General features: G+C 47.0%; 1 protein-coding gene across 1 annotated transcript in view; it reads left to right on the top strand.

Annotated features, from left to right (window-relative positions):
* The window catches only part of COL26A1 (collagen type XXVI alpha 1 chain), a 168,989-nt gene that overhangs the window by 138,951 nt on the left and 14,597 nt on the right, over positions 1-15,441 (top strand). Inside the window, exons 6-9 of the mRNA XM_068415860.1 lie at positions 4,327-4,480; positions 7,722-7,766; positions 9,448-9,564; positions 10,754-10,906. Coding sequence (XP_068271961.1) covers positions 4,327-4,480; positions 7,722-7,766; positions 9,448-9,564; positions 10,754-10,906 — 469 coding nt within the window. The remainder of the gene's footprint in view (positions 1-4,326; positions 4,481-7,721; positions 7,767-9,447; positions 9,565-10,753; positions 10,907-15,441) is intronic.

Below are 15,441 nucleotides of genomic sequence, written 5' to 3'. Positions count from 1 at the left end.
GTGCGAACAACCAAAATAGGGTTCTTGAAAGCCACTACAAGCCAAAAAAAGTCCTCTGACACCGAACATCTCAAGAAGATGAAAACCTTCCTCCCGTTTCCATTGTCCCTGGCCTGAGCTTTCGATTTGACGCAAGAAATGTGGTATGTGTCTGAAGTTTAGAAAGTTTATGCTGGCAAATAGAAAAGGGGGAGGTGGGTTGAGTAAGCTGGGACTGAGCTTCAGGCACATAACACTAATGTCCCTGCTGAGGGCCCTACGCGTGAACGGGCCCCACAGTGAAGAGCCAGGCTTTGAGCCACGGGAGAAGAGCAAGTGCCAGATCCTGTACAGAGGTGAGCCCGGCGGCTCTGCGGCACTCGGAAGGCCCAGGGGTGAGTTTTGCAGGCAATAACCTCTGCCGCTGGCGCTGGCCTGCAAGCTCCTTGGCCAGTGCAGTGCGTCATCCCTTCTGCATTCCCGTTGTGTTCACATGCCGTCTCCTACGTTGGGCCCATCTCCCGCTGCGGTGTTGGCAGGAGACACGGCCCCATTTCAGCTCTTTCCAGCTTTCTGACCCAGTTCAGCTGCATCTGAGAGGTGGGGTCTGGAAACCAGAAACAAGCCCTCATGCCGGTGGGACGTCTGTTGCCAGAGGCTCCATTTCAGCGTGTCCATTTAGGCTCAGATTTGACTTTTTTGCTTCCATAAGTGCAAAGACAAAAGCTTGAATGTTTTGCTGTGTTGAGGCCATCTTCCACCTCGTGCAATGCAGCGCAAACTGGGAAGGAAAGGCCTTCATGTCTTCTGCAGGGGTCTGTCCTCCTGACACCACAGACAGCAGCCAGAAGCGCTGCCCTTCAGCTAGTTCTCTGTACCTGCTCTGGTTGGTTGGGTGACTAACATTACCCATGGCATCGAGACGTATTTCATTTATATGGTGGCATTAGGATGTTTTCTGCTTCTAGTCTCCATTTTTTTTCCTAAGAACTTTTTGCATTGGAAGTGGTAAGAGTAACAGAAGTGGGCACTGCTTGCCATGAGGATTTCCAATCAAAGCCACATGTTCTTCTTCAGTTGGTGTTATCCTCCTCTCTACCTCAACCTTATTGACTAGAAAATACCAAGACTTTAATACTGAGACTTTAATACATTGCACGTTTTGCTAATTTGCGTTCTGGCCGTGAGCCTCTGTGGTATTATTTTCCAGCAGTTTACTCAGAGGGCTAGAAACTTTCTTTTTTTGTTTAATGAAAGTGGGAATTCTCCTTGAGTCCCTTGACTACGGCAATGGCAGCCTTAAGAAAAACAGAACGTGACAGAAAATAGATGAATGGCTCCAGTGCTATTGCAGTAATGCGTAAGGACCCTGCTTGTGCTATGTGCTGTGCTAGCTTGGGAGAGGACGCTCCTTGTTGAAAGTGTGTGTACTTTGAGATTTTGAATGTGACTAAATCCCTTGTGCTTTTCCTTCTTTAGTTTGGCTCTGTGGATCTCACGGATGTGAGAGCTCTCTTCTTTCTACTTTATTTCTTTTGGGCACTTCTTCAGGCCTAATCATAAAAACTAGAATTTCTCAGCAATTTCAAGTCTGGAGACTTCCTGACCTCTATCATTTTGTGCCCAGGGAAAATAAACTTGTTGCTATGGTTCGAGCCTTAATGACTGCTAAATATATATAGTCAATTTATAAAAGCACATACTGGATTATTCTGTGCATGCCTTTAAATCTTTTACAGCGTTTATCAGCAGAGCGCTCATTTAAAACATGTTGTTTTAATGAAAAGGGATACCATTGCCACTGTTTTGTGTTGATTATGTGGTAACACGTTTTTATTATCACCCATAAAAATGATTTGGAGCCATTCCACTCCAGATGCAACCTTCGGCAGAGCTGTGCTAGTGCTGCTTACACCGCCGAGGAGGGCCCCGGCTCCCTGCGGTTTGCTGGTCTCTGACCATTGCTGCTATTGATTTAGTATCACCTCTTCCCCCAGCACTGCTGGGCTGCGGCAAAATACTGTCCAAGACAGCCCTTGTCGGTCCCTTCCTCACAGCAGGAGCATCCTAACCCTGCCTGGGCTGTAGCCCCTCTAATTTGCCACCTCCAGGATTAGTTTTGCCTCTGTCGCAGAGCACACCTTGGCAACATCCAGGTGTTTCGCTGGGGAAGGGAGAGGATAATGTAATAGTATAAAGTGATTCATAAAAGGTCTTCAATGCACACATGAGTGCCACGTCAATGGGAGTTAAGTAGGGCTAGGGTAAGGCACATGCTTCAGCGTTTGCCGAACTGACAGCGTATTGTCTTGAGTCTGACAAATCATTGGGTAAAAGCACAGAAGGGCGTGAGACAGACTGAACCGATTCCTTCTTTGCCTGGCATCAGAGAAGCCTGTTGAATAAAAGCATTGTGACCTGATTCCTTTTACTTTCTTCTTACTCAGAAAGCAAAAGACTGGATCCATGAGTAAAGTTCCTTGCAATAAAGGAAGAATTTTCCTTGTTTGCAACGGCTGAGGTTCAGTTCCCCTGCACTTAACCTAGCTCCCAGTTTAATTAGTTTCTGATTCACCCCTGTCAGGCCAGTGCATTCTGCAGGAAGTTCATCATTTCTGGCGCTGCTGCAATACTGGCTCTCACCATGCCTTGTAATAAATAAGTGATAAACCTTGTAATAATTGCAAGTTAAAAACAAACAAGCGGAGCCAAGTCACTCTCATTTATAATTGCACTGTGACTTCATTATATAAAGACAACACAGCATGTAAAAGCTGAAACTTCTAGGGATTTAGTGGAACATTTGAGCCATATTAACTTTTATTTCCCTTATCCCTAAATCAGTATTTGCTTAGATGGTTTCCAAACAGGAAGAGACAGTGCTGCAATAAACCGGTGTTGCACTCCTCAAACAATTTTCCTGTGTAGCTTTGTGCTTAGAAAGCAGACTTGGCTGGAGATGATGGATGCTTGGATCAAAACCCTTGTTCTGGAAACCTCAGCACTGCTCCTGCCTGATGGGCATCCTCCATCCAGCCTGGGCACGCAGCTTTGCAGGGATCGATCCAGCTGCCAGGTGAGGGGCAGGGTTGCTGCTGTGTCCCAGGCGTGGCTAATGCGGGGGCTGCCGACCCCTTGGCTGCCCCACTGGGAACGTGGGTGCTGCCCTTGTCTGGCAATTGGGGTAAAACCTATTTGCAGCGGAGCCCGTGGGCTTGGCCCTCCAGGTCAGTGCTCCCGACGGCTTAGGCTTTTTCAAAAGAAATCTGTAGACCACTTCGTTATGCCACCCTTCGTTATGCCACCCTTGCTTAGTGGCTGGGAGGACAGCAGGATAAGCATATCGATTACAATAGAAATTTTTAAAAAAATCCTAATTTTGTGAAAAGTTTAATTAAAAATGTTGATTATAAAGTGCAATGAAAGTTCCCCTGGGCTTTACTTTAATGGAGTTTGTGAGTGAGCGAAGTCCACCTGGGTCCTCCATCCCTCTACTTTTTGTGGGCATTTAGTTTTTTTGCGGATGTGTTAAAGATTAACGTCCAGTTTCACACGGGCCACCCGTGGCCGGGGGAGCGCAGCCTGATCAGCAGCAGTCTGAATCATCCAGGGACAACGGGGCCGCTTTGCCAAGGAGCTTAGGTTGTAAATGGCCCAAATAGCTCAGGGACGCACATTGGGATGTGGATTTATTTGAAGGTAGTGTGTTTACAAGGTATAGAAACAGTTGTGAGTTTTAATAATATCCTATTGCTTCTAAGTAGAGCTCTAAGAGGAAATTGCCTACCTTTTTTTACTCGCTCCAAAATTAAAGCACCTCAGTTCTTTAAAAGCTTCGTATTCTCCATCATCTTTAATTTGGTCAGCATTTATGCTTTGACTTACAAGCAGCTCTTATCGTGAGGCACCTCGGTTTGCTGCCCTGGGCATCCTACAGCCCTTCACTTTGTACCAGCTCTCGGTAATTTCTGACCTTACGACTTGGGATTTGAACACGTAACCCAGCAGTGAAATGCTGTGTCCCCTAACCTCTGGTCCCTGGTCTTGTGTTTCTCACCAGGGAGACAGTCCCACATGAGGCTGAGTCTCTCTGTGAGCAGTGAAGCCCTCTCCAAGGAGGCCACATGCGGGACCCTCTTGCAACTTAACGCAGCAACTTCCTATGCTAATTATTGCCACTTTCCAGAAAACCAATAGAGCTTTAACACCAAAACCCTCCAGTCTGTCATGCAGAGTTATCCACAGCTCCTGCTGGCAAGGAGAGGGGTTTCAAGACCTCTCAGGATTGAGACCATGTATGAAACCATCCCGCTGACCTTGTTTGCCTTCCCTGTGTCCCCTGTCTAGATCCTTCTGCTCGAGGCTGCGGAGCGAAGCCCACCGTTGGAAAACAACCTGCCAATCGCCGGGACGACGGCCACGTGGTACGACGATTTGCTACCAGATGCCTTTCCCCTGCTGAATCCTGGGACTGTCCTGAGAAAAACAGTAGGATCTGTTGGTAAGCCCAACCTGCTCTTCACCAAATCGCCCGCCCCATGTACACAGTTCCTGTAGGGTAACTATAAAGGAGGCCCTGTCAGTCTGCTGTAGTATTGGAAGCTGCAGGGGAGAGGAGTTGGAGGGGAAACACTGGCAGCTCCTCCCCTCTGCTCTGTAAAGGAGAAAAGGGTTAAGATTTTCAGTTGGGCAATTCCTCTCTTTTTTTTGTGGGCATGTTTGCTGCCGTGTGTGATCGAGCAGAGAGCCATCGATGGGAGTGGCCGCACGGTGCAGCGTGGTGAGCGCGGGGCAGGCAGCCTGGCTGGCATGAGTGGCTCCATGTCTGCGCTTCGCTTTGCACCCTCAGAGGGACACCATAGCTTTGGTTTTTGCAAACGCTCGCTGCAAGATGGGGTTGCGCTCAGCAGGAAACCACCCTGCGGAGAGGCATTTTGAGAGCTTTTGGCCTCTCTTTAGGGTCAGAATTGGCATTATTTAGCCCTAGAGACAGGACTCCTCCAAACCAGGGGCTGTACAGTCTAAAGGTTTAGTGTTGTCTCTTGTCCATTCCTCTCGGCCGAGCTGTGAAGACAGAGGTGGTCACACACCAACACACATGAGGACTCATGCATAAGGAAGGAATTCAGTCTTCTCTGATCCCACCTCAAACCATCCTTTTAGCTGGGCATGATTTCCTCAGGGCCCCTTCCCACTGCCCGTGCAGGGCCGAGGGTCACCCCTTCACAAAGAGAGGGATTTTGGGCTTTTCTCTCCATGTCTCTGCCCCTCCTTGAGTTAAGCCAGTGCAGAGCAGGCCTGTTCCTGGAATAAAGCAGCTAAGCTCAGAAACTAACATATTAAGCTCTGTTTTGCCAGCCTTAATGGCCCATTACTAGCCTTGATTTCTGTTGGCACAAGCGTCTACTGAGAGCTGAATTCCGATCTTGGGAAAGTTAGATTTCTGTTAACCTCAGTAGGGCCACTGTGCCTGCCTGTGTGTTTCAGTGTATATGTTTTCAGTCCAAAGACAGCGGATTTTGAGGCCTGGATAGATTGAAACATTCCTGAGAAAACTCCAGAGAGCCATCAGGATCACAGGGGCACAATTCATCCTCACCTACTGAGCGCCGAATGCAGTGTTTCCCCGTCCGGGAGCGGTGCGGGGAGGTAGAGGACTGGGGTGTAGGGGTAATTCTTGGTTTTATTAGGAGGAAAAACTTTCCCATGAATAGCAACATCAGTTGCAGTCTGCATTATATTTTTTAAATTTACCATAAACACAATGGGCTGTTTTATGATCCCTCTTGTGGTATCAAAAAAAAATACACTTATAAGAAAATCTCCCTCTGAGCCCACTTGGCTAGACAGATCCCCACGCATTGAATTTCCTTGACCTTGGCATTCTCATTTCAAGATCCCCACTCTCTGCTTCCAAAGCCCAGTTTGTCAGTTGCTTTGCTTGCTCCCAGAGCAGTTCTTTAGTTCTTTATCCTCTATAGGGCCTACTTTGGGTTTTTTTGCTTTTTTCTTACCTTCTTTTTTTTTTTTTTTTGGTCTGAGCAGTTTATTATGGCAGCCCTTCATGACTGCAGCAGACTTGGAGCAACCAACATAGACCAGATGTCGTCCATGTTTATAATTTGACAGGATGCCACAACATGGAGGGAGGTTCACTAACAATATGCTCTGCAAAGTATTTTCAGAACCACAGTGATGGCTGCCAGGAGCTGAATTAAAGCAGTTTCCCCCAGTGTCCATTATATACTCATTTTGCCGTCTCCATGTCATTTATTTTTGCTGTTGCAGTATCTCTGCACCTGCACTTCATTGTACTAAGGTCAATCCAGCAAAAGCAGCGACAGCTCTGTCCCTTCCGCTCAAAGTCCTCTCCTCTCAGAGGCTCCATACACATGATAATCTCCTCTCACTCAGCAAGGAGCAGTGAGTGCCACTCTCCCAGGCCTTTGGCTGTGCTGCAAAGCAGAACAGATCTCCTGTAGCACTTACATCAGGCTGACTCCATGGTCCAGTATCAGGACCCTCCATCCCTGCAGTAAATCCAGGAGGTAGCTAGTGATCACCTCCAAAAAACAGGTGATGTTGGCTGAGCTGCAAGTCTCTCTCATCAACCAGACTTCCAGGCTGTACGCACAGCTGGCTGCGTGCGTGCTACCACGTGTAGTCCTTGCTCACTGTTAGCCTTTATTTTTCTAGCCTTGATTTATTTAACCTCATGTGGAATAACAGCTCTAGCGTAATAACCGGGCATCAGGAATGCACTGGACCGTTTCAGGTCAGGACAGTGTCTTTCAGCATTCAGAAGTAATCAGTGAAGTTGCTTGTTGACGTGTCATTGCCTGCTGAAGCCCGTACTCGAGCTCTGTGGGCTTCAAATGCTCGCTTTGCTAAGGAGCTGTGGGAACGTTTCATGGATCTGGGTCCACATTTGGCTTCCTCCCCTCCCCACACCAGTTTGTATCTACAATTCAAAGCCAGCCAAAAAAACCCACTGTGGATTTTGGTGAAATGTAGGGAATTTCACACAGTTGGTTTAAAATGATGGAGGACTGCCCATTTTGTGTGTTTTCAGCACTGTACTGTGACTTGCTGCTCAAAGCTGGCCCCAGGTTCCCTTACAGAGCTTGCAGACCTCAGGAGATCTTTCAACAAATGTGATATTAGAGTAGATGAAAATCAAATCTGAGTGTCCTGTGTGATTTGGGGTTGTGGGAAGCTAAGTCTCTGTCCCTCCCATCCCCTCCCTCAGAGTTTTTTGTGAAGCGCTGCCTACTTTGCCCTGCTGCTAATCTTTCAGCCAAAGCAAATCCAAATGCTAGCTTGTGTGCCACAGAGTTTCTCAGCCGAATGGACTAAGGACAGGATGTTGGTGCCTCACACCAAGATGGATGATACAGACTAGACGTTTTGAGTGGTGGGAGTGATTCTGGATGACCTTTTAGCTCTGGGTTGGCTGAAGCCTCTCCAGGCTGAGGTCCATGAAAACTTGCTACCGTTTATTGGAGTGGTTATTTCTTCTGTGAGTGACAGGGCTGAGAATAGACAATCATTTAAAAGTAATTAGAGCTGTTGAGACAGCTGCACCACTGGCCTTTCTGATCAGCTTGTTAATCAACAGGATACATTTTACTGAGTATTAAGAAAATATATATACTCTGTCTGAGCCAGTTGGCAGCCAGAGACACAGTTTTTCATATATTTTTATTTATTTATTTATATTTTACCCTGACCCTCCTAATTAGAGCCTAAAGGACACAGAGGTGCAGAGGAGCAGCTAATACCACAAGGTAAGTCAATGGTTTCTGCTATTTCCTCTTTCAAAGCACAAAATGTTGCTGTGCCCGGTCCTGTATGTGATGTGTCCCAAAAAGCAGAAGGGTCCTGTGGCCAGGAGTCCTCAGTGATTCGGGGCCTCACAGATACAGAGAGGCTGGGTTTCTTCTGTGGGTTTTATCTGATCATGGGCAGCTCTGGTTAGCGAGGCGAAATGCCAGCGTTATCATCTTTGAGACATTCAGTTCCCCCAGCACACAAGGGATGGAAAGGGCTGCCTGAGGGAGAGGCAGTTCACTGGAGGACACGTGGCTGGAGCAAGCAGGGCATGTGCTGAGAGATGGGAGAAAACACTGTTATTATCTTACTGGTATTGCCTGCCAGGGGCACCGAGAGCTGCTGGTGATAGTCAGGGCATCGTTTTGCTAAGCTCCGTGCAAACAGAGAATACCCTGCTCCTGTACAGAGAAAACCTTGGGGAAGGAAAGGGGAGAGATGGTGTGCTGCAGGTTACTGACAGGGCCAGGCAGAAAATCCAGGTCTCTGCACGCCTGATTTGGTCTCCAGCAGCAGCAGGATATGCACCCTCTGCCTTTTTTTTTTTTCCCCATGGCTTTTTCTTTCATATTTTTGGAGGATAAATACTCGCAATGGGCTTCAGCTCTCTGAAAGCAATGCCACTGCAGCAGAGCTGATTTATGCCAGCTGAAGATTTGGCCTATTCATTTCCCTCCCCCTTTTCCCCTGAATCCTTCCCTCTTTCTTCTCCCTTTTGCACTTGTCTCTTTTGTGCTGGTAACACCATTTGTCACCAGTATGAGCACTTGCCTGACACATTACTCGGTGCTGCTTATCCTCATCTTTCCTTCAGCACTTTCCACCTTGAGGGAAGTAAGTGCCAGTTTCTGTAAAGCTCCACTGCCGCAGCGTCATTGAGGATGCTCTTGGTCTGCAGAAGTTCCCAGGACTGAGTTATAAAGGTTGAACTGAAGGATTGAGGCTGATTTATACAAGCGAGGAAATATTTTGACCCACACTCAGCAGCACAGTGTGTTGTGCTTGTAAAACAATGTTTCTGCTGTTCTTCCCTCTGTGCTGGAAAGAATTTGCTGCAATAAAGTTTTGGGGGTGTTGGGGGTTTTTGGTAGGGGAGAGAAGCTGTTCGCAATGCTGTGAACGAATGCTCTTGCTCTCTTAAACGGGCTCCTGATCAGCTGTCTGAGCTTGCCAAGTACAGCACCCGCTGGCAGGTGAGGTCCATTAAAGGAGCCCCTCTATTCACAGAAAAGTCTGCAGTTTGTGTCCTGTGGGTAAGCAAATTGATCCAAATTAAAAACCTTACCTTAATTCCTTGTTCAATACTCAAATCAGATCTTTATTGATGACTGAATAAAACAAAAGTACAGGCACACACTCCCATATAAAGCCTTTGAAAAATATAATTTCTTCAGTCTGCGTGGGGACATGCTTGTTTCTTTAAAGATGGGAGGAAGAAGAGGAGAAGCAAGGTCCAGGTTGTCTCTTCTGCCCTATACACTGGTCAGCTCTTGCTAGCAGTACCGCCCTGGCTGTGCAAAGCTGCGTTTCTCCCCTTTGCATCTTTGAGTCCCCTCCCCTGGTTTCTAGGTTGCTAAAGACCCTCTGACCTCAGCAGCGTCCTAACCTCCAACTAATTTCCTTTCTGAATGTTTTCAGGGCTGCCAGGACAGGTTGGTCCTCCAGGCCCGGTTGGACCAACTGGTCTTCCAGGACCACCAGGGCCAAAAGGAGAGAAGGGACAACCTGGTGAGAGGGGCCCGGCAGGGCCACCAGGTAAGTCCTGGAGCAGGGCAGTGCTACCACGATAGGAGATATTTTCACATTGTGCAAATTATCTGTGACAACAGCATAAAAGCCCTGGACACACAAGATGTTGAGCATCTTCAGTTGGTTTTGAATCTATTCCAGTGAGTCCCCTGGGCACTGAAATCAGCCAGCAGCTCTCAGAGAGGGCAGCCGCCCGCACGAGCAATGACAGTCCCTGGGATTTCCCGTGGAGCTGGAGAGAGCTTGCCCAGAAAGCTGCACAGCAGGATCATGTTTCCTCATCCTGCTCAGGAGCTGTAAAAAAGTCTCTGATCTGTCAGCCTTTGGAGAAGAGCGTTCCCTGTTTAACCCTCTTGCTGTGGGCCTGTTTTAACTCCCTTTTTTCTCCACCATTTGTGTCAAGCTGTCAGGTGGCAGGATGTCAAACTCATGGTGCTTTTGTATGTTCAGGGAAAAGGTTATGAGGCCATTCTTTCAGAGTACTCTCCATTCCTGAGCTGGGAAACTTTCTTCATCCCCAAAAAGTTCCTGAATCTTTTGATGAAGGCGATAGTACACAATAGGTGCCAGACCTCAGGCTCTGTGCTTTGGATGCATCTAAAAGGCTGTGCCTTGTAAATCTGAGCTCAGGAAAGATTTGAAACTTGGAGCATGCCTTAAATGTGAGAGTGGCCCTGAACGCTTTTTGGCGTTTTCTGGCAACCTGTCAATGGCTAAAGTCTGGCCAAGGATGTGTCTGCCTTTTGGTTTCTCAGTTAGCAGCGAGAGCCTTCCAGCCCCGTGGGAAGCGGAATCGGTCTGCAGCTGGACCGCCTGGGTTTCCCTTGTTCTTTCTGTGCTTTCCTGGCAGTGAGGTGACAGACAGGTGTACATGGAGGGGAAGAGAAGGAGCGGCGCTTGATTTCATGCCTTGCTGCCTTTAGTTTCTTGCTCAGCCTCAAGGAGGGGGGAGATTTTACTCTTTCAGGAATTAAGCTTCGCAGCACCTTTGAGCCAAGTCAGGCTGTCTGCTTTGCAGAGGAAGATGCTAAAGGCGAATAATGGAAGATTGGGAAGCTGTTCCTATTGCCCTCCTCCAATTCCCATAATTGCAGTTCAGGACAGAAACCCTTTGTCTTCTTACTGCCTTTTTACATGGTAGCATCATTAGCACATCTTCAAATGCACTAACATGTCCTCTCCTGCCTCTGCACAGGGCTGTTGGGACCTCAAGGACCGAGAGGACTTCCAGGAGAAACTGGGATCCCAGGTCCCCCGGGTCCTCCAGGGCCACCAGCCACTCCAAGCCTCCCTCTTACCTTCCAACAAGGGGTTCTCTACTCACTCCAGCCCACAGCTGAAAAAGAAAGTAAGTTTCCTCCTCTGTTCCCATTTTTTTTTGGTACATCAGCAGAGTGGGCAGGCACAAAGCAGCTCAGCTCTTCCTCCCACCTCCCTGCTGGGCTCTGCCAGGGCCATGCCTTCCCTGGGAGCAGCTAGACAATCTGCCTCCATTGTGTGGGTCTCTTGGAAGTTCCTGTTCAAGATGAAACATGTAAGACTTAGAAGCTAGAGAGGCTCATCTCTCCAAAATGAGGAACTAAGTCACTGCTCTTCTAAAACCATCAGTGAGAACAGGGTTTCAGGGATTTATGGTTGTTCCCTGTGCCTGGTTTTCTGGGTTCATCATAGCTTTGAGGAGGCAACTTGGTGTCCTTTAAGCTTCCTTCATGAGTAGCTGCTGTGAAGAGGGTCTCTAGTAAAACGATAGAGCTCAGGTGGCATCACAGGAGAGACAAGTGGGTAGAGAAATAAAGCAGTCTGTGTGATTAGGTGCTGGTGCAATGAAACCACGCTGTTGAGAGACCTCTTGGTGCCGCTGTTGCGGTGTTAAAGTGCTCAGGGTTGCTCAGAAATGAGTAAGTACCAAAGGTTTGCAACTCTGAAATTATATAACATAACAAGGACATCTGTTAAATGCGTCTCTTTTCCTGCCCCCGCAGGTGCATCTTCCACCTGCGTTTCTGGTGCATCAACATTATCCCACGTCCACGCAAAACACAGAATTACGGACTCGAAAGCCCAGACCAAGACTATGATTTATCCCTTCCCTGTAACTGGAGGGTCAGGGTTTCTTTGAGCCTATGGTGATTTAAAATTATATATATTTGGTTTGTGCTGTGCATGGCAAGAAAAGGCCTTCTAGGAATGGCACATCATGCACTTTTATCTGAGTGCTCTCATATTTGGGCTTGATTCTTCCAGTCCAGCCTTGTGTAGCTGGCATCTAATAATGACAAAGCAGAGCTCAGCTGTATCTCCACTTGGCTTGTGCACTCCTGGAGCCCTGGCTCTGTTGGGTCTCCCGTCTCCAGCTGTGCCTCTTCCCCAGCTCTTCTGCTCACGTCCAGCTTCAAAGCTCAGTTTTATTAGTTACAGCCAAGGATTAGGAAGTCTCCCTGTGTCTGACAGTTTTCTAGAGCTCTCCTTTCCCTTCCACCCACTCCGCTCTTCAGACTCCTTTTCCTGAAAGTGAGCAGATGTATTTTTAATTTGGGAAGAATTTTAACAGCTCAATTTCATATTCAGTTACTTAGATCATATGGGCAGGATGAAATTAATTGTGCTTCAATACTAAGATTTCCACAAAATGTAGATTGAGCTGCTGCGTTCACGAGCCTTATAACAAGAAAGTTTTGCATTACAGTGACCTCACTGCGTTATAGGATCACACCAAATGGTGCCGTTCTGTATTCAGCCTTTTACTCCAAAGGATCCCTAAGGATGCTGGGTACTGCTGCTGCCCCCTCCCTCCAACCACCCTTTAAATTAAACTCTTTCTTGCAAAGTAGTGGATGAATTAAATGGTGTATAAAGGCATTGATTACATGGCTTTCCCAGCTGATGTTTGAGAAGGGTGAACTCTGTATTGTCCCAAAATGGGAAGTGGATAAATGAGTAGATAAATACCTGTATTAACTCTGCCAACACTGGGCAGCAGCAGGCTCCCACGTGGACTTGAGGACCTGAGTAAATGGTGACTGTTACATCCCTGGGGCAGCCCTGTACTTCTCCCCTGTAAACGTGGTGGATTTCTTGGTTAGCAGAAGGAGTAGCCCAAAACTTTATGACAATTTTTCTTGTTTTAAAACTTTTTCTTAAAACAAGTCTGACTGCAAGTATAAGTTATCTGTGTGGTCATGATAAAGTTACGGCAATATCAAGATGATTTTATTACAAAACTTACCATTTTGCTTATGTGTTGGCTGATTTTTGCCTACCACAGGTTGGTGGAAAGCTGATCCTCTACGACCAATAAAACTTTGCCTTGTAAATTATGGGTAGATTTTTAAAAATGTATTTATTTTGAATGGAGCACATCTGAAAACTATAAACACAAGATTCCAGCTGCTGACAGCAGAGGGAAGCATATTCCTGGTAATGGGCATGTGCACCCACGGAGATGTGAGAAAGCTGTACCAGATTATTAGTAGTAGTGCAGTGTTTGGTTCCGCCTGAACATAGTTAATGCATGTGCCTTTATTAATCGCAACAAGTTCCTGTTGGCAATGTTTGTCAGCAGGCGGAAGCCAAAAATGGGGAGACAAATGTTTTCTCACAGTTTCACTGTGCTGTGGTAAAGAGATTGGTCCCAGTTGTCTCTCTCCAGATCAGGTAGCAGAAAGAAATTAAGACAGGATTACTTCATTTCCATCCTGTCTCAACAAATCAAGCCTATAATGGGGGAATTTATCCCTTAGTCAGAAACATTAGATGTAGGCCAGCAGCTAAACTGCCATACCCCACTGCTGAGGCTGCTGCTACCAGGGTCACTTGCTTTCTCTGCCACTTAAAAATGAGTGGATCAGGTATGTGGCCTGGAGTCGGCTCAGACCTCTGTCTCGTGCTGAAGCTAAGACAATTTTTAGGGAAAAGTAAGAGAAAAGAACACAACTTTCACTCTGTTGAGAGCTATGTTTTCTTACATCTCAAAGATATCAGTTTGCAAAGGACACGTGAGATAACATTAATCTATTTTGCAGGGAGAGCAAGGGGAAACTGAGGCACAGCAGACTTGCCTGTGTGCCCAGCGTGTCCTGAGGAAGGGAGAACAGAGCAGAGGAAGCGAAGGGGAAGGAGAGGAGGAAGGGAATGGGATTTGATTTGGAAAAGCATACTGATTGCTTTCAAAGCTGTTTAGGCCTGTGCCTCTGAGATGCCGTGCCACTGTGGCTGGGCAGGGGTCACTGCGTCATTCAGGGCATTTCTGTGCTGTTTCAGGTTTCCCCTTTGCAGGATGTTTGTGCCCTCTTCCAGAGAACGTAGGTGCTTGGATCTGCCCAGGTCAGACTGGTTGTGCTCTTCCTCTTGGCTTGGCTAGGAGTTGGGAAGCTCTTGGAGCAAATTGTGTATTAGGGTCTTCTCAAGTGAGGCAGACAGTTGTCTGCCATCTGCTTTAGTATATCTGGAAGCACTGAAACAAAATCCAGCCCTTGAGCCCGGGAGAGCCTGGGTCAGCACAGGAGATGGCTGAGAAGGGAAGGTTCCTGCTACCATTTGTTGCTGGAACTATTTTGTGGCTGCCATAGCAGCCTTCAGCTGCAGAAAGCCCCGGAATGTCCCCTTGTTTATAAGGAGAAGGGAGTTTATAAGAAGATATGAGTTCTTCCTGCTGCTTTATGGGAACATGGAGAGAATCTCTTAAAAAACGTGAGGGTTGTGTTTTAACACACTTCAAACCCATTTCGTTCAGAGCTCATCCTGGAAGTAAACCTTGGTCTGGGTGAGTTTTGCCTGACCAGGCAGCTGAGGAAGGAGCCGCTCTATGTCTCCTGCATGTCCATACTCCTATGCTGCAGAGGCTAAATCAGGAGGTACTGAGCTCAAGGGCTGTTGAGCAGATCTCTCTTGTGTCTCACAATTACGGAATAACCTTTCATAAATAACTTTGAGTCAGATGTCAGGTTGGGTGGATTTGTGGGAGTAACTCTGTCATTCTAATAATGTACCATTTAGCTGGAATGTTTTGTAACCCAAATCTTTATCCCTGGCTTACTTCCAGCAGTAATTAAATCCTGGTTGTTTGCAGCCCATCCTCTCCCCCTCGCAGTGGATGTGCATTTGATTTTGTTGACCATTTGTTCTTTGGTAAAAAAAAAAAGGCTCTGCAATTGTTAATGCCTTCACTGCTGTTTGATACTCATTTCCCAATTTCATCTTACTCCCAAGCCGTGATGGATTTTGACATGGTCAAATAAAACTCAAATTAATTGGATTACACACTTCACTTGGGTACCTTTCCTTCTGAACATGAAAACAGTGTCAGTTGTTTTGTTTCAGGGCTGTGAAGAAGGGAAGATGGCTGGGGTTAGAAACAATAGCCAAAGAAATACCTGTTTGCATTCAGGTTTTAGGCACGCAATTTGGTTCTTGGAGGCATCTGGGTTAGATCTTGCGCTATTCTGCTGCCAGGAAGGCATTGCAGAGATACACCGTCATCCTTGGCAGTTAAAGAGATCTCACATTTTTCCCTAGGAACTGCTTTCAACCAACTAGCTTGAAAGTCCTCTCTATCATTGCCAAGGCCCCAGAAGTTGAAAAGGCTTCATAATGTGTCTGCTAACGTTTCTGGAAATTTCACATTATGTCCTTTGGGCTGGACTCTGTAGAGTAAGCAAACGCCCTTCTGATCTTCCTGGTGTTACTTGGTATTTGCATCAATATAGCAGTGAGACATTTGCAGCCTTTTACTGCAAAGGGTTCCCCTGAATTTTACTGTGATGAGTTAAAGGGATGCGTGAAAGGAAACATGAATAAGTTTGAGGTCATGGGCAGGAGGAGATGGACAGTATTCCTGCATGGTGGCCTCCAGCTGTGGAAAATGTGGACTTTTCAGAGGGTTCA

Source organism: Nyctibius grandis, chromosome 18, assembly GCF_013368605.1.
Source record: "Nyctibius grandis isolate bNycGra1 chromosome 18, bNycGra1.pri, whole genome shotgun sequence".
NCBI classification, from domain to species: domain Eukaryota; kingdom Metazoa; phylum Chordata; class Aves; order Nyctibiiformes; family Nyctibiidae; genus Nyctibius; species Nyctibius grandis.
The sequence above is the reverse complement of the archived record's forward strand: the minus strand, read 5'-3'. Positions and strand labels throughout refer to the sequence as shown.